At 37.3% G+C, this 18610-nt stretch overlaps 1 protein-coding gene across 6 annotated transcripts in view; it reads left to right on the top strand.

The window, feature by feature from the left end:
* The first annotated feature begins 2185 nt into the window (after window positions 1-2185).
* LOC134806841 (cholinephosphotransferase 1) overlaps window positions 2186-18610 on the top strand; it is a 33048-nt gene continuing 16623 nt past the window's right edge. For 5 of the 6 annotated variants that reach the window (XM_063780236.1, XM_063780239.1, XM_063780237.1 and 2 more), the window contains exons 1-3: window positions 2186-2546; window positions 4892-5132; window positions 13247-13405. In XM_063780236.1, coding sequence (XP_063636306.1) covers window positions 2335-2546; window positions 4892-5132; window positions 13247-13405 — 612 coding nt within the window. In that variant the 5' untranslated portion in view covers window positions 2186-2334. Of the gene's footprint in view, window positions 2547-4891; window positions 5133-13246; window positions 13406-16526; window positions 16656-18610 lie in introns of all 6 variants that reach the window. The other variant, XM_063780238.1, reaches the window with a different exon arrangement.

Below are 18610 nucleotides of genomic sequence, written 5' to 3' on the forward strand. Positions count from 1 at the left end.
GTCATTGTTTTTTTATTTATCTTCGTGTGCGGTAAGGGGTTAAATAAAATATCTGTATAATTTTAGTATAAGTACCTATGTACGTACAATTAATAGGGTGATTCATTCGGAAAAATGAATCACCCTAACAATTAACCTAGTTTATAAGTAGCAGATTAACAAATGTGGACTGTATTTGTCTGAATGAAGAAATTATTTATTATTATTTATTTATTTAAATGCCATCTAGTGAGTTTCCCTCAAACTGGTATTCATATAACGGTAGTACCAGTAGTAATCACAGTGATGTGCTTAGGGGTTTCAAGTAATGCGACGATACAACGCTAGATGGCGTTAACCTCAATTATTATACATAGTGCTGCAGACATTTTGCACTATATGGCCCTGTTATTAATATTTTGAATTACAATGTCGTTGAGTTTTCAATTCTGCCGGCACTCCCGGAGTGCAACCCGTTGTTTTTTTTACTATTAACATATAAAAAACCAGCCGACCCTTATTGAGTTCCAGGCAGAATTTACCAATTAAATGGGTGACAGTGGTAATGGACGAATACCGAATTCTGAGTATTCAGTTATTTTCATGACAATTTTCCGGTAAAACATAATTGTGTGGGTTTATTTAGAGTCTATTGCGTTGTATGCAAGTGAGACATGGACACTGAGACAACGATATAGAAAGAGGTTGGAGGCTTTCGAAATGTGGTGTTGGCGGAGGATGGAGAGAATAGCTGGACTGAAAGGAAGACGAATGAAGAGGTCCTGAGTATGATAGGAGAAAAGCGATGCTTGTTAAACGCAATAAGAAATAGGAGAGGCATGATGTTAGGACACCTTATACGGCATGATAACTTTTTTCTAAACATCCTGGAAGGCTGGATTGAAAAGACAAGAGAAGAAGGGAGACCTAGAATCACTTATCTCAGCCAAATAAAAAATAATGCTTCGTATGACGTATGAGGAAATTAAAAGACTGGCACAAGAAAGAAATGATTGGCGATTACTCCACCGACAAGAAAAAAGCTCTTATTAAGTTATGATGATGATGATATTTAGAGTCACATTTATTATGAAAACTGGTCGTCTATAAAGGATAATGTTTGCTAATATTTTAAACAATATTAAATGGCTCACTCCGCGATTTCGTCGCGTCGCTACAAGTACATGCGGCCTACACCACGTTTGGTGTCTAGCAGTACTTAGTAGTTGTAGTTGCCGCGGACCGCTACGGAACGGACGGCTGCTTGCGCTTGCGCCACATTGGCGGTCATATCTGTCGTAATAGACGCGTTTTGTTAGAAAGTGAACCTACTGTACCTAGTACCTACTATTATTTATTCTGTGGTAGTGTACGTTACTTGTTAAGCCCCCTCCACACTCATGCGCGAATCGCGGCGCGAAGCCGCGAACGCGAGTGTGGCGTCGATTTTCGCAGACAGCGAAATCGACTCCACATTCGCGTTCGCGGCTTCGCCCGCGATTCACGCGCATAGTCTGGAGGGGGCTTTAGAGTCAAACAATTATCATTATCATCATCATCATCATCATATCAGCCAGAGGACGTCCACTGCTGGACATAGCCCAACAATTATAATAAAAATAAAATACGTTCTACGTTCCCCGACAGTATGGACACGTCAGACACGTGTCTAAAAATCGTAACACACTACCACACCGCACCAAGGTCACGGCTATAGTGCGACACAAACCAGTAGAAAAATAAACAACGGGTTGCACTCCGGGAGTGCCGGCAGAAGTGAAAACTCAATGACATTGTAACAGTTTTTCGATCAGGTCACGTCTCCGTCTTACGCTGTCGCGAGTTTAACATTTTTTCCCCATCACAAAAAGTGCACAGCGCCGCTAAAGAAGTTTTCACTTCAAAAATAAAAATTGAACAAAAAAAAACCATACAAATTTCTTGCCATGTTTAAGCATTTTACGTCAAATATGTGACAGTTACTTAGAAAGTGGCGCCCTCAATTTTACGCCCATATGACGGCCTCTGATACCTGGTACAGAGTACGACGAGTTTATAATTACCCACTGATGTAGTTTTTTTCTTTAACTAGCAACATTTTTACTCCAAACGTCAGAACGTCACACGTGTAGGTACTCTCCCTACTGTCTATGGCAAACGTCAAAACCTTGCAGAACGCGGACTAAAAAAAGTAATTCTACTGTGTCTATGCCACTCACTCACCTCTCTCGTGGTGTGATGTGATAATGAACGTCGTGCGTTTTCGCTTTTATTAAAAAATCGTGATCGTTGAAGACAAAGTTTAAGTGTAACTAGTTCAGTGCAGTTTTAGGTTTTAATGTCGTGACAGTGAAAATGCAGTTCTATAAGGAGAGGATTTTAAATGCCGCACAATTAAAGAAACTCAGTGAACACAAATATTCGTGTACGAGTAGCAGTATTTTGGATGCATGGCTCCAGCCCTGGTGGTGCTGGCTGGTGTCGAAGACACCGCTATGGCTAGCGCCGAATCTCATTACAATATTAGGATTAATAGTTAATATCGTCACTACACTCATATTAATCTGGTAAGTGCGAGGAAGTTCTAGCGTCAAGCTAGCGGAACGACTTTCGTTTTTGCATTGGCCACTTTCTATTAACCTACTTAGGTCTTCATTTGGCACGTTAAGTGGTTTATTAGCGTGCCAATATCTTGGTTTCATTGATTTGAGCTTTCGATTATTGTTTACAAGGTGGTTGTGTGGTATCGTGTCCCTACGATTGGTCGGTTGTGTCGGACCATTCGTGATAAGACACTACAAGACAACGTCTCATGTGTCTGGCGTAATTGAATGTGTACATGAGTAATCCAGATATATCTCTTGGGGTATTATATTGATATAGGTAGCAAAAGTAATTAGATTGAATCTATCAGATGTTTGACTTTAAAGGTTATGTCTAGGTGATAGGTGACGGGCTAAGAAATATGTGGTTGATTTACTAAAACAACAATTTTGTGTCATAATAATAGGCTTGATGGTTAATAATTTCAAGTTGTTGATGAATATTTTGTTGTCTATCTAAGACATATACTGGAATGTAGTAGTTATGATTTTGAATGTTTGCAACATCATGGCTAATGCTTGTATTTTATTACTGAGTAAGGCAACTTTAATTAGTGGCTCTGAGAGCTGTAGACCTTGCAAATCCCCATGGCTCTGCCATTTTGAAAACATTCCTAAAAGCAATCCAACAATAAATATTTACATAATTATCAAACCGGCTTACAACATTTCTTTAGAATTGGTTGAGAAATGTAACCTGTAGAGGAGAACATTCAGACATATGAAAGCATTTTTCTCCAAGCTGACACAAAGACCTTTGTGCCACTTGGTCCACTAAAGTGTATTAGGCGGCCGGGAACCCTCTCAGCAGGTTCTCTGCAGAAAACGCTCGAATTTGCTACGAGCGTAGCACTATGAAAACATTGGCAGTGAATGTGTTGACTGTTGAGTACAGTTGTCAATAAATTAAGTGTGCTTTAACTTGTTTCTCCTACTAGAATTGATATTAGTCATTTGGCATAACCCTAAAGGGTTATTAAGATTTCTAAGAAGAGTATTGAAGTGTATTGCTCTTAGGCATTCCTAAGAATGTATTGTTAGTCAAAACAATTATTTACATTAACAAAAGAGTAAATATGTGTTTGTTAGCATTGTTAATAGACAAACAAGTATAATGTTATGAAACAAAACATACAAAGAATTTGGTTTTATGTACAAGTAATTTTAATGGTAATTTAGTACATCTTGCAATTCCAATTAGTTAGACAAACTAAAATTTTGACTGTACAGAAATTATGAATGAATTCGTTGATAAAGTCACCATGCACTTTTGCGGCTGATGGTACGTATAGTTTTACAGAAACTCATTGGTGTGACGGGTTTGAATACTTAATTCTTGGTTTTGAAACCGCATGCTTGACTGTTCATTACCAACCATCCTTTTTAGGGTTTCGTACCCAAAGGGTAAAACGGGACCCTATTACTAAGAATCCGCTGTCCGTCCGTCCGTCTGTCACCAGGCTGTATCTCACGAACCGTGATAGCTAGACAGTTGAAATTTTCACAGATGATGTATTTCTGTTGCCGCTATAACAACAAATACTAAAAACAGAATAAAATAAAGATTTAAGTGGGGCTCCCATACAACAAACGTGATTTTTGACCGAAGTTAAGCAACGTCGGGCGGGGTCAGTACCCCGGGGTCGGGTCGGGTGGATGGGTGACCGTTTTTTTTTTGCCTATTATATTTTGTATATTATTTATTTTATTTTATCTACAAAAGAAAAAAATCAATGTGATTAGGCATCAAATCTGATTACTATAATCAGTCTAGGTTTTAAGATAAGATAAGATAAGATTAAATTTATTGTCTTTATAAATAGAATAAAAAAATGAAATCAGATCAGGATTATTGATTTCACTAAAAGAAGGTATACATATAACTTAGTGATAGGTGCTTGGAGTTAAATACTACATAAAGATAAAAGATAGGTAGTTTATTTCTCAAGTTGGCTTATTACAATGTGCTTATGAACATCAAATAAAGCTACGCCACCTCTATCCCTACACCTCTGACCTGAGAAGATTTTAATCCCTCCTAAATTGTAGGAGGGTATCCCAATATGGCACCAGCAAGAAACTCGGGACCCATCTTTTCAAAACATTACATCTTATTAACTTAAAAAGTTCAATTTAAATTAGGGCTGATTTAGACGGCGCGCGAACTCGTATGCGATTTTAGTTACATTGAGGACTATTCATTACATCCAATTCAGCCGACCAATCAAATGCAATGTAATGAAACTCGCATGCGAGTTCTCGCACCGTCTAAATGAGCCTTTACTATAGAATTCATTGCCCTATTGCAGGTACAGCCCAGACGCGCGCACAGACCCGCCCCGGTGGGCGTGCCTGCTGTGCGCGCTCGGCGTGTTCGTGTACCAGAGCCTAGACGCCATCGACGGCAAGCAGGCGCGGCGCACGGGCAGCCAGTCGCCGCTGGGCGAGCTGTTCGACCACGGCTGCGACTCCATCTCCACGGTGTTCATCGCGCTCGGCGCCTGCACCGCCGTCAACTTGGGGGAGTACCCCACGTGGATGTTCTTCCAGGTAAATTAGTCATCTATCTATCTCATTATCTTCCCAATACCAGGATCCCCAATTCCCCACGTGAGCCGTGATGATGGGATAGATCATCATCATCTTCCTAGCGTTGGTCCGGTATCTCGGCAACGTTATTCGAGCGCGACTGCCATCTGACTTTGTAACCCAAAGGGGAAACTAGACCTTTTTGGGAACAATCCGGTTTCCTCGCGATGCTTTCTTTCACCAAATAGCGATTGGTAAATAATTATAAATAAAATAATACATTCCTGTGAAGGTAGAACCATGGAAATAAAATTAAAGTAGGTATCTTTAAATCATGAAAAGTATTGGATCTACAGTAGCGGAAAAAAATCTATCATATTGTGATTTTTCTATAAAATATATCAAAATAGATGAAACCAGGGACTGAATTTGTTGATAACTAATCAAAAAAGGTTGTATTGATTTATTCTAGGCCCAATATATGCTAACAGGCCGGTACATATTTCAAAAATCTATTTGAATTCGTATTTCTGGAACATGACGTCCGTCACTTGTAGTATATAAGTCGATAAAAAACAGAATATCGTGTTAATTCGTAACAATATTTGTAAGAATTATCAGTTCCGTCATGGGGAGACCTCGTGGAAATAAAAACTTATCAGTAGCTATAAAAGAAGCAATTGTAATGGGGTACAAAAATGGCTTAACGCAATCGACGCTGGTTAAGCAATTTCAACTTCATCAGTCGACTATATCGAAGGTTTTAAAACGCGAAAAGCTTCACGGATGTGTAAAAAGCCCAACAAACCTGGTCGCCCACGCTGCACATCACATTTGGTTGACCGCAACATTTTGAGATTAGCCAGAGACAATCCACGATTCACGGCGAGCGACATTATGCGAGAAATATCGGCTGGAGATTCAGTTTCTGTGACCGTACGTACTATAAGAAATCGTCTGATTGATGGTGGACTTCGTGCTCGTCGCCCTGCTAAGAAACCACTTATTTCCAAGAAGAATCGGACAGCTAGAAAAAAATATGCGAAAGAACATCTTTCTTGGACTGCCGAAATGTGGGAAAAGGTAATTTGGAGCGACGAATCCAAGTTTTTACTCTTTGGAACAGATGGAATTACGTACGTACGACGCCCCGACAATGCTCGCTATGACCCCAAGTTCCAGCTCCCTACAGTCAAGCACGGCGGCGGCTCCCTTATGGTATGGGGATGTTTCAGTGCAAGTGGCGTTGGTCCGTTACATCGAATAAACGGGATTATGACAAAGGAAGTATATGAAGAAATATTACAAGATGATTTTCTTCCCTGGGCACGCCAAAATTTCGGCAGGGCGTTTATATTTCAACAAGATAATGACCCGAATCATTCATCGAATCTTGTTAAGCAGTGGTTCAAAAAACGTAGAGTGAGGAATTTGGAATGGCCCAGTCAAAGTCCGGACTTGAATCCGATAGAAAATCTATGGAAGGAGCTAGGACGTCGTGTGAGTGCAAGAAAAGCAAGAAATATCAATGAAAGATTTGAGAAATTAAAGGAAGAATGGGAACGCATTCCAAATTCTTTCCTCGCAAAGCTGATTGCATCACTGCCCCGAAGATGCCAAGCTGCTCTTGATGCAAAGGGTTTCAGTACCGAGTACTAATCATATATTTTGATTATCAGTCAAGAATCTGTTATTTTTGTTGTTTTTTTGTTAATAAACCACTTTTACCTATACTTTGCGTTTTAGTTATTTTAGGTACTTTTAAATAAAGGCTATAGTCGGTTTTCCATAGTAAGTTGGCCCTTAAGTCAATTTGATTCGGGTTTTTTTTGTGAGTACCTCTTATGGTGAAGGATATTTTTGATGAGTATCAACATCCTACTAGTGACAGTTTTTGACTTATGATTTTATTTTTTTTTTTCTTTAATGTATTGTTTTTCGGGATGTATTCAAGCGATTTGCTTCAATTTTTTTAATAGTGTTTATTATTTAGGTATGCATCGATACTCGAAAAACGAATACCAGTTGTCATATAAAAAAAAGGAAAAAAAAAGTAAAACAAAAATAAAACATTTTTTTTTATGTCGTGGTGAAGTAGTGACACCTCTAATTTTTTTTTCTAGTTGTAGGCCTAACATTGGCCTACTACTTGCCTTAATATCAAAATTTTCCAAACGGTACTTCCTGTCAAAAATTAGCAATGTGTGTGGTCAAGTTCTGTTCTCAATCGGTGTTTTTCAATGTAGTATACAAACTCTTCGATTCGGTTTGCGATTTCTTATCAGGTTGTCGTATTTAAGAGTAAAATGCCAATGACAACTTAATGTTTGTATACTACATTGAAAAACACCGATGGAGTACAGAACTTGACCACACACATTGCTAATTTTTGACAGGAAGTACCGTTTGGAAAATTTTGATATTTAGGCAAGTAGTAGGCCAATGTCTGGCTTACAACTAGAAAAAAAATTAGAGGTGTCACTACTTCACCACAACATAAAAAGAAAGTTTTAATTTTGTTTTATTTTTTTCTTTTTATATGACAACTGGTATTCGTTTTTTGAGTATCGATGCATACCTAAATAAAGAACACTATTTAAAAAATTGAAGCAAATCACTTGAATACATCCCGAAGAACAATACATTAAAGAAAAAATTAAATAAAATCATAAGTCAAAAACTGTCACTAGTAGGATGTTGATACTCAGCAAAAATATCCTTCACCATAAGAGGTACTCACAAAAAAAAACCCGAATCAAATTGACTTAAGGGCCAACTTACTATGGAATACCGACTATGGCCTTTGTGCAAAACGAGTGTCTTTTATGATATCATATGAATGTAATATATGATTATACTCTCCATTTAAAGAGCTTTCATATGATAATAGTTAAAGTAGGTTTAGTCGATCACATATAGAAATATTTAATAAAAACACAAATATGATAGGTTTTTTTCCGCTACTGTATATTATAACGTGGAATATAGTAAATTACATACATTATGAAGTGGGAATGGGCTGGTCATATATCACGAAAGCCCGATTCGTGGAGTAAACGCCTACTCAATCGGCGACCATGGGGGGAGGAGCGTCCTCAGAGTAGCGACCAACACTCGAAGGGTAGAGAAAGGCTAAAGAAAGAGAGAGAGATATATATATACCTATACATTACAGTAATTTGTTGAGCGCGTGTATTGTGATTAAAATAAATATGTACATGCACACCTAATGACTCTTTCTAATTCATCCGTTTCAGTCAGAGACAGGTTCAATGGATGGAAATCAGCATAACTTTTTTATTTCATACTTCAACATACTTCCATGGCCAAGCATGCTTAAATTTTCAACTGTGTTTACTAAAACGCGGCCTCTAGTAACCTACACTTTATTTCTCTTTTCATAAGGTCGTAATTCGAACGGTAGCAAGGCCACGACCAGCCTGTTTCATTCATTCGCACATGACCTTTGACCTTGAGTCACCCACGTGGTGATGGCAATAACTTGCTAAAACTTATGGACAAGTCCTTTAGTTTATGTGACTGCTACATAATAATAATAATAATAATAATATTCTTTATTGTGCACAATGAAAACATGATTAAATACAGCAAATTAACATAAATAAAAAACTAAGCAACAACAGGCGGTCTTATCGCTAAAGAGCATAATGAAAGACATAATGAAAGGCGTTAAAATACGAGTGTGGGTTTAGGAAATTAACAAAGTGGGTATTGATAATAAGATCACACTATTATTATTATTTCTAACAAAACAGTTTATACTAAAGTATTTGAACAAATTAAATTATTTCAGAAAAATATTTATATATTTATTTATTTTTATTTATTTATTTTATTAGAAGTGCATATACTTGGAAAATTTGACCAATGCCGCTGTGGCCCAGTGGCCGAGTGGCTTAGGCACGTGCCGCGTTAGCAGAGGACGCTGGTTCGATTCCAGCCTGGGGCACTAGAGGCCTTGGTCACTTTTTCTTAATATATGACATTTACATATTTCAGTTTAAAACAGTTTATCTTTATGCTGGTCGTAATTTACGGTTTTTGAACGCATTAGGGATTATGCTATGTGTGTAGTACTATGTAGATAAAATAATATTACATTCCATGGATTTCTCGTCGTTACATGAGAGCGAAATATTGATGTTGAAGATATTACCGATACCGTTGAAATTGGCTGTTTTTGCAGGATGATTCAACATAATCACCCTGCAGAAACAAGTTAGATGTCCTTTACACTCCCATTAGTCCCATTGGCACTATATTAATCTACATACCAACGTATTATATATGGGAATAAAACATTTACCTATAAAAAAATTACGTACACACGGGAGTTTACTTACTTGTTGATACGATTAATTGGCTAGCTAACTAGGAACTTTCGATGAAGTACATTCATAAACTACAGAAACTAGAAAACCGTTTAAAACCTAATTTAAAATGTTTCGTGCCCTCGATAGCTAGGTATAAATAAACCCGCTGTCTAGACAGTTTCATGTCCTTAAGCCCTTGGCACCGAGTTCGGCAAGGACGCTACAAACTTAAAAACCGGCCAAGTGCGAGTCGGACTCGCGCATGAAGGGTTCCATACCATTACGCAAAAAACGGCAAAAAAATCATGTTTGTTGTATGTGATCCCCACTTAAATATTAATTTTATTTTGTTTTTAATATTTGTTGTTATAGCGGCAACAGAAATCATCATCATCATCTGTGAAAATTTCAACTGTATATATTACTGTTCATGAGATACAGCCTGGTGGCAGACAGACAAACAGACAGACGGACAGAGGAGTCTTAGTAATAGGGTCCCGTTTTTAGGGTCCGGACCCAAAGGGTAAAAAGCGGCCAAGTGCGAGTCGGACTCCATGAAGGGTCCCGTAGCAGCAGCAAGTAACATAATAAAATTGCGGTTTACGATTTATGACGTATTAAAAAAAAACTACTTACTAGATCTCGTTCAAACCAATTTTCGGTGGAAGTTTGCATGGTAATACATCATATATTTTTTTAGTTTTATCATTATCTTATTTTAGAAGTCACAGGGGGGGGGGGGGGGAAACGACACAGTTTACCACTTTGGAAGTGTCTCTCGCGCAAACTATTCAGTTTAGAAAAAAATGATAGTAGAAACCTCAATATCATTTTTCAACACCTATCCATTGATACCCCACACGTATGGGTTTGATGAAAAAAAAAATGTTGAGTTTCAGTTCTAACTGTTCTAAGTATGGGGAACCCCCAAAATTTTTGTTTTTTTTTTTATTTTTGTGTGAAAATCTTAATGCGGTTCACAGAATACATCTACTTACCAAGTTTCAACAGTATAGTTTTTATAGTTTCGGAAAAAAGTGGCTGTGACATACGGACGGACAGACAGACAGACATGACGAATCCATAAGGGTTCCGTTTTTTGCCATTTTGCTACGGAACCCTAAAAACGTGTTACATTGTTTTCTTGTTTTGCCGTTTAAGCTAAGTGACTGGAGTTCTACACTGTGTTAGTTAGTTGCAAGTACACGGTGTAACATGAGGAAACCGAATAATTTTAACCACGCATTTCTGAGGTCAAAAGAAGGAAAAAATGTAATATGAGTTTAGGTAAATTTCGCCAATAATTTTTTTTTTGTATTGTTTTTTAAATTTTTTGAATGTATTTGTACATAAAAAATAAATGTTATTTGTAAACTTGTCACTTAAAATTGATTTTTACATTTTTTTTCGTAGAACCAACTTTTTGCAAAGTGTTACTTGTCACTTTTCGACATCTATCAATAAGGATATTTAGACTACGTTCCATTGCAACAACATTACCATCAAAAAGGCCTTTTACACTATGTAACAGTAAAAACTTGTTTTTTTTTTTAATTAATATTATCTCTGAAACTAGGCGAATTCCAAAAAAGTTTATAGGACATTTTTGTCTCTAAATATGATCAGGAATACGCTGTTAAAATTATTCGGTTTCCTCATGTTACACCGTGTATACTATAGCTACAGGCATGCGAAGGCGCAAATAGCATGCAAGTTTGACTAGCAAATGTATTTATTTTATGCCAGACATTTCCACATGTCGTTAATAGGCTTATGACAAGGAATCTAAAAAACTGTTCAAAGTACATTAATATAATAAGTAGGTTCGGGCAATAAACAATAGGTAGGTTAAAACTTTATCTTTTTAAAGTATCTATACAAAAATGTTTCGAAAAATTGCACAGTGAATTAGAATTACATAATAACAGGCAGTCAAATCGCTAAAATGCGAATGTGAGAAGTTAACGGGTAGTAAAAAGTTTAAAGTACCTATTAAAGAAAATTCCACACAGTCGTGAATGTAATATACTTAGATAAAAAATATTTACGTCCACATAAAATAATACTAAAATATAATTATTATAAGATATAAGTCAAAAAATGGTAAGCTAGGTTTTTCTTACCATACTCATCGCTATATAACATGGATTTCCCGGTATGTAGCGAAAATGCTTCGTAGAGCACACCGCAACGACGACGTGTTGTGATTAGCGCTCAATGGATGGATGTAATTACCTAATGAATAAACTAAACCCTAACCCTACGCTACGTTACAAGGGATTTGGACAAAATATCAGCGTATTTCAAGACAGTTTAGCAAGCATGATCGTTACACAATACAGCGCTTTTGGAAATTTCTCAGCGGCTTGCTGCCAAGTGCCAAGCACAGATGCCAGTGCCGCGGTATAAACGGCATCAACCAGTATTTTAACTCAAAAAACGTAAAACATTCCAACATGTATAAACACAGGAGTTAGCTCAGTTTTAGCAACCGCGCTCATAAAATTCTAAACTAACAGCAAAACTCTTGACTTACTTTTTATGAACCTTATTTATTTTTAATAAGTAAGTATTACTATAGTACTATATTATTTCACTTCTTACGTGGTAGCCCGAGAGCATTTGTTCTGCCACGCTGCACAGTGCACACAGGGCCTGCCACCTTGTGGCAGGACGAATTGGACGTACCTGAAAAGTTCTCAATAACGCTTCACGCCAATAAGTATGTTTGATATGATTTTGCACAATCAGTAAAAAATGTGTTTACCTAAACCACTTCTTAATGGTTTTCTACTTACGTTTAGTAGCAAATCGCTGGCCCAATATTACAGGGTTCTATCACTTTTATCAGGTTTCACTTTTATCGAACTGAAATTTGAACATTGTAACATTAAGTCGAATTTCAACTATCTTGAAAATGTAACATAGAACCCTGTAATATTGGGCCAGCGAAATGTATGAGACCTCGCACTAATAGACACTAATTAATATTAAATCTTTAAGCAGGCCTTAAGACGAATCTATAATCTAAAAAAACGTAATATAATTCAAATAAAAGCCTGCTTGGTATAAAATCACTGTGCTTCGGAAAGTTGCCTGGCTGGCGGCCAAATGTATTAGTCAGTGTTTGGTTATTACCAAAACCGGAATTATCTATTTATATGGCGGTTGTTATGTTCTAGATTACGTAGGTAAATTAAATAATGAAGCTATTCGACATAGTCGTCACACAGGTACTGAGCAATAAAGTCCGTCTAAGTTTATTTTCATAGGAAGTTTGGCTTATACGATGATTTTGCCACATTATCAAAATCATAAAGACAAGAGTGATAACGCCACACATCTGCATGTTTGTGCAATAGGATATTTTCCTACTAGTCAAATCAGTTACTTTTTTAGAACTGTCAAAACGATTTGCTAATATGGAATTTATATGAAACATTACATCGTGACGTCACGGTCAACTGACCGACTTTTTATATTTCTATCCGATTTATTAAATAGAACTTGTGTTTAAAAATAACTTCTATCTGTGTTTTTCTAATAATTATCTGGTGCTTTATTTCATGCATGGTGTATAATATTTTATTTTAAATACAGTATAAAATACCCTATTAAAAAGGCTCCCTTACTTTACTTACGACGACCTTCGTGTCCAGAGGGTTAAAGAAAAAATTACTCGACGTATTTCCAAGAAAATAGATAGGTCGTAGAATAAGAATAATATTATGTAATATGTAGGTACTTACATTTGACATGTAATTTTGTTTTATTAATAAATGATGATTATGATTATTCCAGTGCTTCTGCGCAATGACGTTGTTCTACTGCGCGCACTGGCAGGCGTACGTGACGGGCACGCTGCGCATGGGCCGCGTCGACGTCACGGAGGCGCAGTACTCTATCATCGCCATCCACCTCGTGTCCGCCACGCTCGGCGCCCGCTTCTGGTCCACGCAGGTAATGTAACATCTTTGATCTAACGTCACTCACGCGTCGGCCACGGAACATAGGCTGGACGCTGACGCCGGCCGCCAGAGATTGGCGCAGGTCGACGTGCGTTCCGTGGCCCTCGGATTACACATGTTCTTGAATGTTGGTAAAGTGGCCAGCTCGTGGTGTCACTAAAAATGGTGTAGGTATTCGGGTCAGGAGCACTTCAAAATTTCGGGTAATTTCGTAAATCGCTCATAGGAAATTACTATACCCGAATACACCTGACATTAAAAAAAGCCTTGCTTACCTGGCAATAAAATTATGATGAAGTGAAATGACAGCTTATTTGATAGGCGAAAATGTTGCGATATGAAGAGTTAAAAATAGTTTGTGACACCACTCGCTGACTCTTAAGTCTGGACCGATAGAAAGTTTAAAATAGGTAAGCAAATAATTACGGAATTACGTAGGTGAGGAATACCTAACATAAGTTTTGATCCTATTTTTGCATCTTTATTCCTAACCATAATAAATGAGCTTCAAGCATACTCAAATTCGCTTTAACCTATTTTCGCAAAATGTTTTTTTTTATGAAATATTTATAGTTATAATTTTTAACTAGGTATAAGGTAGTTGAATGCAAGTAATAAATTAATGATCGCGTAATATTTGCTTGGAAAAACTGGAGATTACGATATAATGAAGGTACCTAACTTGATTTGTTTATACTATTTATGCATTCTATCGGTTCAGTCTAGACTATACCTTATATGTATGAGAATATAGATAACTGTCTCACAAGTAGGTAACTAAGACGTCTCGGAACATCTTTAGTAGAGACAAATTGTCAACATGAAACAGCGAACAAACAAGTTCATGATCTTTTTCATCATTCGTGTTAGACATTTATCTTCATATTGTTGCTGGATGTAACTTTACTTTTTAATTTTTCAAAAATATCATAACAATAATGACTGCATACTTAAAATTCCGTTAAAACAATATCGAACATTGTTCTTTCTAAAAAAATCCTTAGTAAAAACTGAATTACTTATTATATGATATGAGTCAGGAATAAAAGGGTATACTTAGCAATATAAAGTCACTAGTTGTGCCCACGTCTCCGCTTGTAAGGATGTCGTTTGTGTAAATGGCGGTAGAACAAAAGGATGGGGTGGATTTCAAAAAATAAAGTCCTATGTCATTCTCCAGCCATACATGCGAAATCCCATGAGCCCATGACTAGGTAGCGATGGTAATGTTACATCTGGCAATTATTTTTTTAGGAATAAAAATTCGGACATTAATATAGATGCTGACAACCTCACTTACATAGTTTCATTGTCATCATCAGTGTCACCAATGAATTATTGTTTTGTGAAATGTCCTTGTTTTTATTTCAATTTTTTTATCATTTATTAAATTTAATATGTACTTAATATAGTACAAAAGTGTGTATCAAAAATGTTAATTTATAATAACTATCCAAAATAGGGTTAGTTTAAAAATACCCACATGAGATCAGTTAATATTTGTGTTCACGACGATTGTCGTACTCAGTCGGACTAACCATACATACATATATTATTGTAAGTAGTTACTATCTTAAATTAATATGTGTGTATAAAGTAATATGAACTGACTGCGTAGGAAAAGTGTTTTATGAAAAGTTAGGCAACACTTTTAAGTAATTTATAGATCTCAATTAGCATAGACAACTAAAAGATTATTTTAGGTAACAATCGATAGGTAAAGAAATAAAGGTGAAATGTAACATTTCACACAGAAAGTGCAACAGTACCGGCTAACAATACATTATTAATTTATTATCTCTCTCAGACTCCTTCGATGAGATGTGTCAGAAACTGACATAATTGACATAAAATGTATTGAAATGATATTAAAATTTACATGTAAGCAAGGATCGACATACTTTTTTTAAATATTTCTAAAATAACTTACTTATCTCTTCTGTCTTTGGGTGAAAAGTATTTATGAAATCTAAACGAGTATAATTATTGTAACAATGTATTATCATCCGAGAATAAACGTTCAATGTTAGAAATGTATATTTACAGAATATCTGTGATTACTAATAGCGTTGCATTTTTGTATGAAATCATAAGCTTAAGACAAATAGCGTCGTACGTTTATTTTGTAAGAGATATGTGCCTACTCACATTTGAAGCTCTCCGTACTTTAGGTCTCAGAACATTGAAGTTTTGTAAAAGGAACCCTCCAATTTTGCCCAAAAGCAACATTGTCTGTGATTTTCCAAGGGGTAAAAAATGATCCTTCACATGTATGAAATAATAGAGTCTACGAAATAAGCCTTAGAGTCTACAAAATGAAAAACGTACGTTTCAAGAGAACGCGTTTAGACTAAAGACTAATCCCCTTATTCATAAACGTTTACTAAAGTTGACAAGCCGATAATAATCGTTTGTCCCTTTCCGACGTATCGGTATGATGGAAAAGGACAAACGATTATTATCGGCTTGTCAACTTTAGTAGACGATTATGAATAAGGGGGTAAGCTCGGATACCGGTACAATTTCTAAACTTAAGCTCGCCTTTTGTATCATATTTTTTTATTTCATAATTTAGATCAAATCAGTTACTAATTTAGGTCAGAATTAAATTCTTAAAATGTGCGCGTTTACAAATAAAGTTTGGAGCGAATTCGAAATACGCCGGTTCCGAGCCTCGGTTCTTACATGGTTAAATGCCCACAGTTCACGCACTAAGACCCAGGTATCGTAGCTTCGCTTGAAGTCAGAAATTCCACAGGAAGGATCCTAATAAGGGTCGGTCGCACCAGACCGTCTGTGACCTTTAAAAGGTATTACGGTACATTTTATTGTATGGGAAGTTTCATAGTACTTCTTTTACATTACAGTAAGTAGGTACAGGTACTAATGCACTATTAAGTTCATTAAAAGCATACAGGGTATAATAACAAAGTAGGTACAACTAGTACACAATAATTGGAATTTCTGACGACATTGATCAGTGATTGTGGTTGGTGCAACTGGCCCTAAGACTTGGTGCGTGAAGTGTGGATGTGCTCGCGCGCCGAGCGCGGTGCGCGGGGTCACTGTGAGCGGTGACTCGTGACTCGAGAGACGACGGTGTGGTGGTGCAGATCGGCGGCGGCGTGGAGCTGCGCTACAGCCTGGCGCTGTGCGCGGTGGCGGGCGTGGCGCTAACGCTGGCCGCGCTCGCCGCCGCCATCCTGCGCGGCGGCGTCGGCAAGAACGGCTCCACCGTCGCTGTGAGCATAATCTCCTGTCTACTCCGGACTCGCGCAGGGAGATACATGACCTCACGAAAAGCACGCTGACGCATACATTGAACTTGCGACTACTTATAGTGAAAGTTATACTTTTGGATATGATAACACATAATCCCGTCAGGCAGGTAAATAGATGGTCAGACGTACGTTCGTAATAGATGGACTGACATACGGTAAACAGGCTAAAGCTCGCATAAAAAGACGGCTTACAAACAAGTTTACAAACAAATAGATGGACACTGATACGAATGGATGGATTCAGTTGCGGACGTTACAGACGAACAACCTCTACACTTAATATCGATGAACGAACTGGCTGATACTTTTGGACTTACGAACTACTTAGCTTAGAAAAGAAGGATTTACTTATGGACTGATCCAGACGGATGGTCTAATTTACGGCCACTCACGGACTTATTTGTGACACTTAACTCGCGTTGAAATAGACAGACTCACATACTGACGAGTGAATTCAATTACGGACGAACTAACTTACGGGTAACGGCGCTCACAGACACTGTTGAACGAACTCTTGACAGAGTAGAGGGGTTCACTTAAGTATCGATATACGGATGCATGGATCTTACGGACTGGCAACTGACAGTTATGGATAAACGAACTCTCTTACAGATATAGGGAGATAGTCCACTTACTAACAGACAGACAACAGCACTTACGGACACTATATATCAAAATACACGGTTTATAGACGGAATATAAATACGAGAATATGGTTCCTGTAAAGTCATGTATCTCCCAGGCCACCAACCAGTTAAGGTCGAGAATGCGTTGGGTTTAATCTATTTTCTTAAATACTTATTTAACATAGTGTATTAATTGGTAGCTAGGCAGGATAGTTACGTTAGTATGTATTGACGCTTACACACGAAACATGGTACAGATGTAGCGCATAATTGTTTTTCTTCGTATTTTCTCGGAAACGTTCGTATTTGTCATGCTACTTCCATGAACCTCAGTACTTTTTGTACCGAGACTGACTGAAATAGCAAGACACGTTCGTACGTTTCCGTGAAAATACGAAGTAAACGGCAACGTTTAGTGATAATCTAGTTTAATTAGGGCATGCAGTACCGGTCCCGGTACCAAGAATTTCATTTCCCGGTTCTGGGCATGGCCGGAACCGGGATTCCCGGTTCTTCCCGGTTCTCAAGGCATCATATGATTATTTTAAAGAAATTGTTTGTGTTAGCGTACAATCTTCATGATAGACTTATTTTCATATAAATAATTGCATAACTATTAATAAATGACTTATTTTATTAAAAAAAAAAACATTTAATTTGGCGTTCCAACCTATTTTACTTTTTTACTAAATTAACCGGCACACTGCCTCCGCCTGGGCCGAGCCACACGGCCGTAGCGTAGTCGATGCACTCAGCACTATGACGGCACGGCATACATAATTTAAAATTTCGACCCGAGAACGAATAGATTGCTAATAACATAGTCCGTCTATGTAACCGGCATAAAAGTACTGAGCAATGTTTCAGATAAAATTGAAATAGATAAATTAGGTGAAATTTTACAATACCATTATCCGTAATATCGATTGGAAATATTGAAATGCCTACTTTACCAGGTTAGTTTGTCGGGTTATTTGGGTCCCGGTGGGGTGCTATTATGAAATAGCACCATTATTAAATGTTATTTAATGTCCCGAGCTAAAGTATTAAAACATTACTACTATTGAAATGGGAATAAATAGTCATATGATGAGAACCGGGAAGTACCGGTACCGGGTCTTCAGTACCGGTTCTTTTGACACTATAAAATTCCCGGGAATTCCCGGGAATTTGAGAACCGGGAATTCCCGGGAGCATGCCCTAAGTTTAATGCTGAGTTAGTAGGTAGTTAATATTAATTATTTCTTACTTTAATATTTTTCGTGTGTAGACGGCATCTTAGGAATCGCT

This window comes from Cydia splendana, chromosome 3 (genome assembly GCF_910591565.1).
Source record: "Cydia splendana chromosome 3, ilCydSple1.2, whole genome shotgun sequence".
NCBI lineage: Eukaryota > Metazoa > Arthropoda > Insecta > Lepidoptera > Tortricidae > Cydia > Cydia splendana.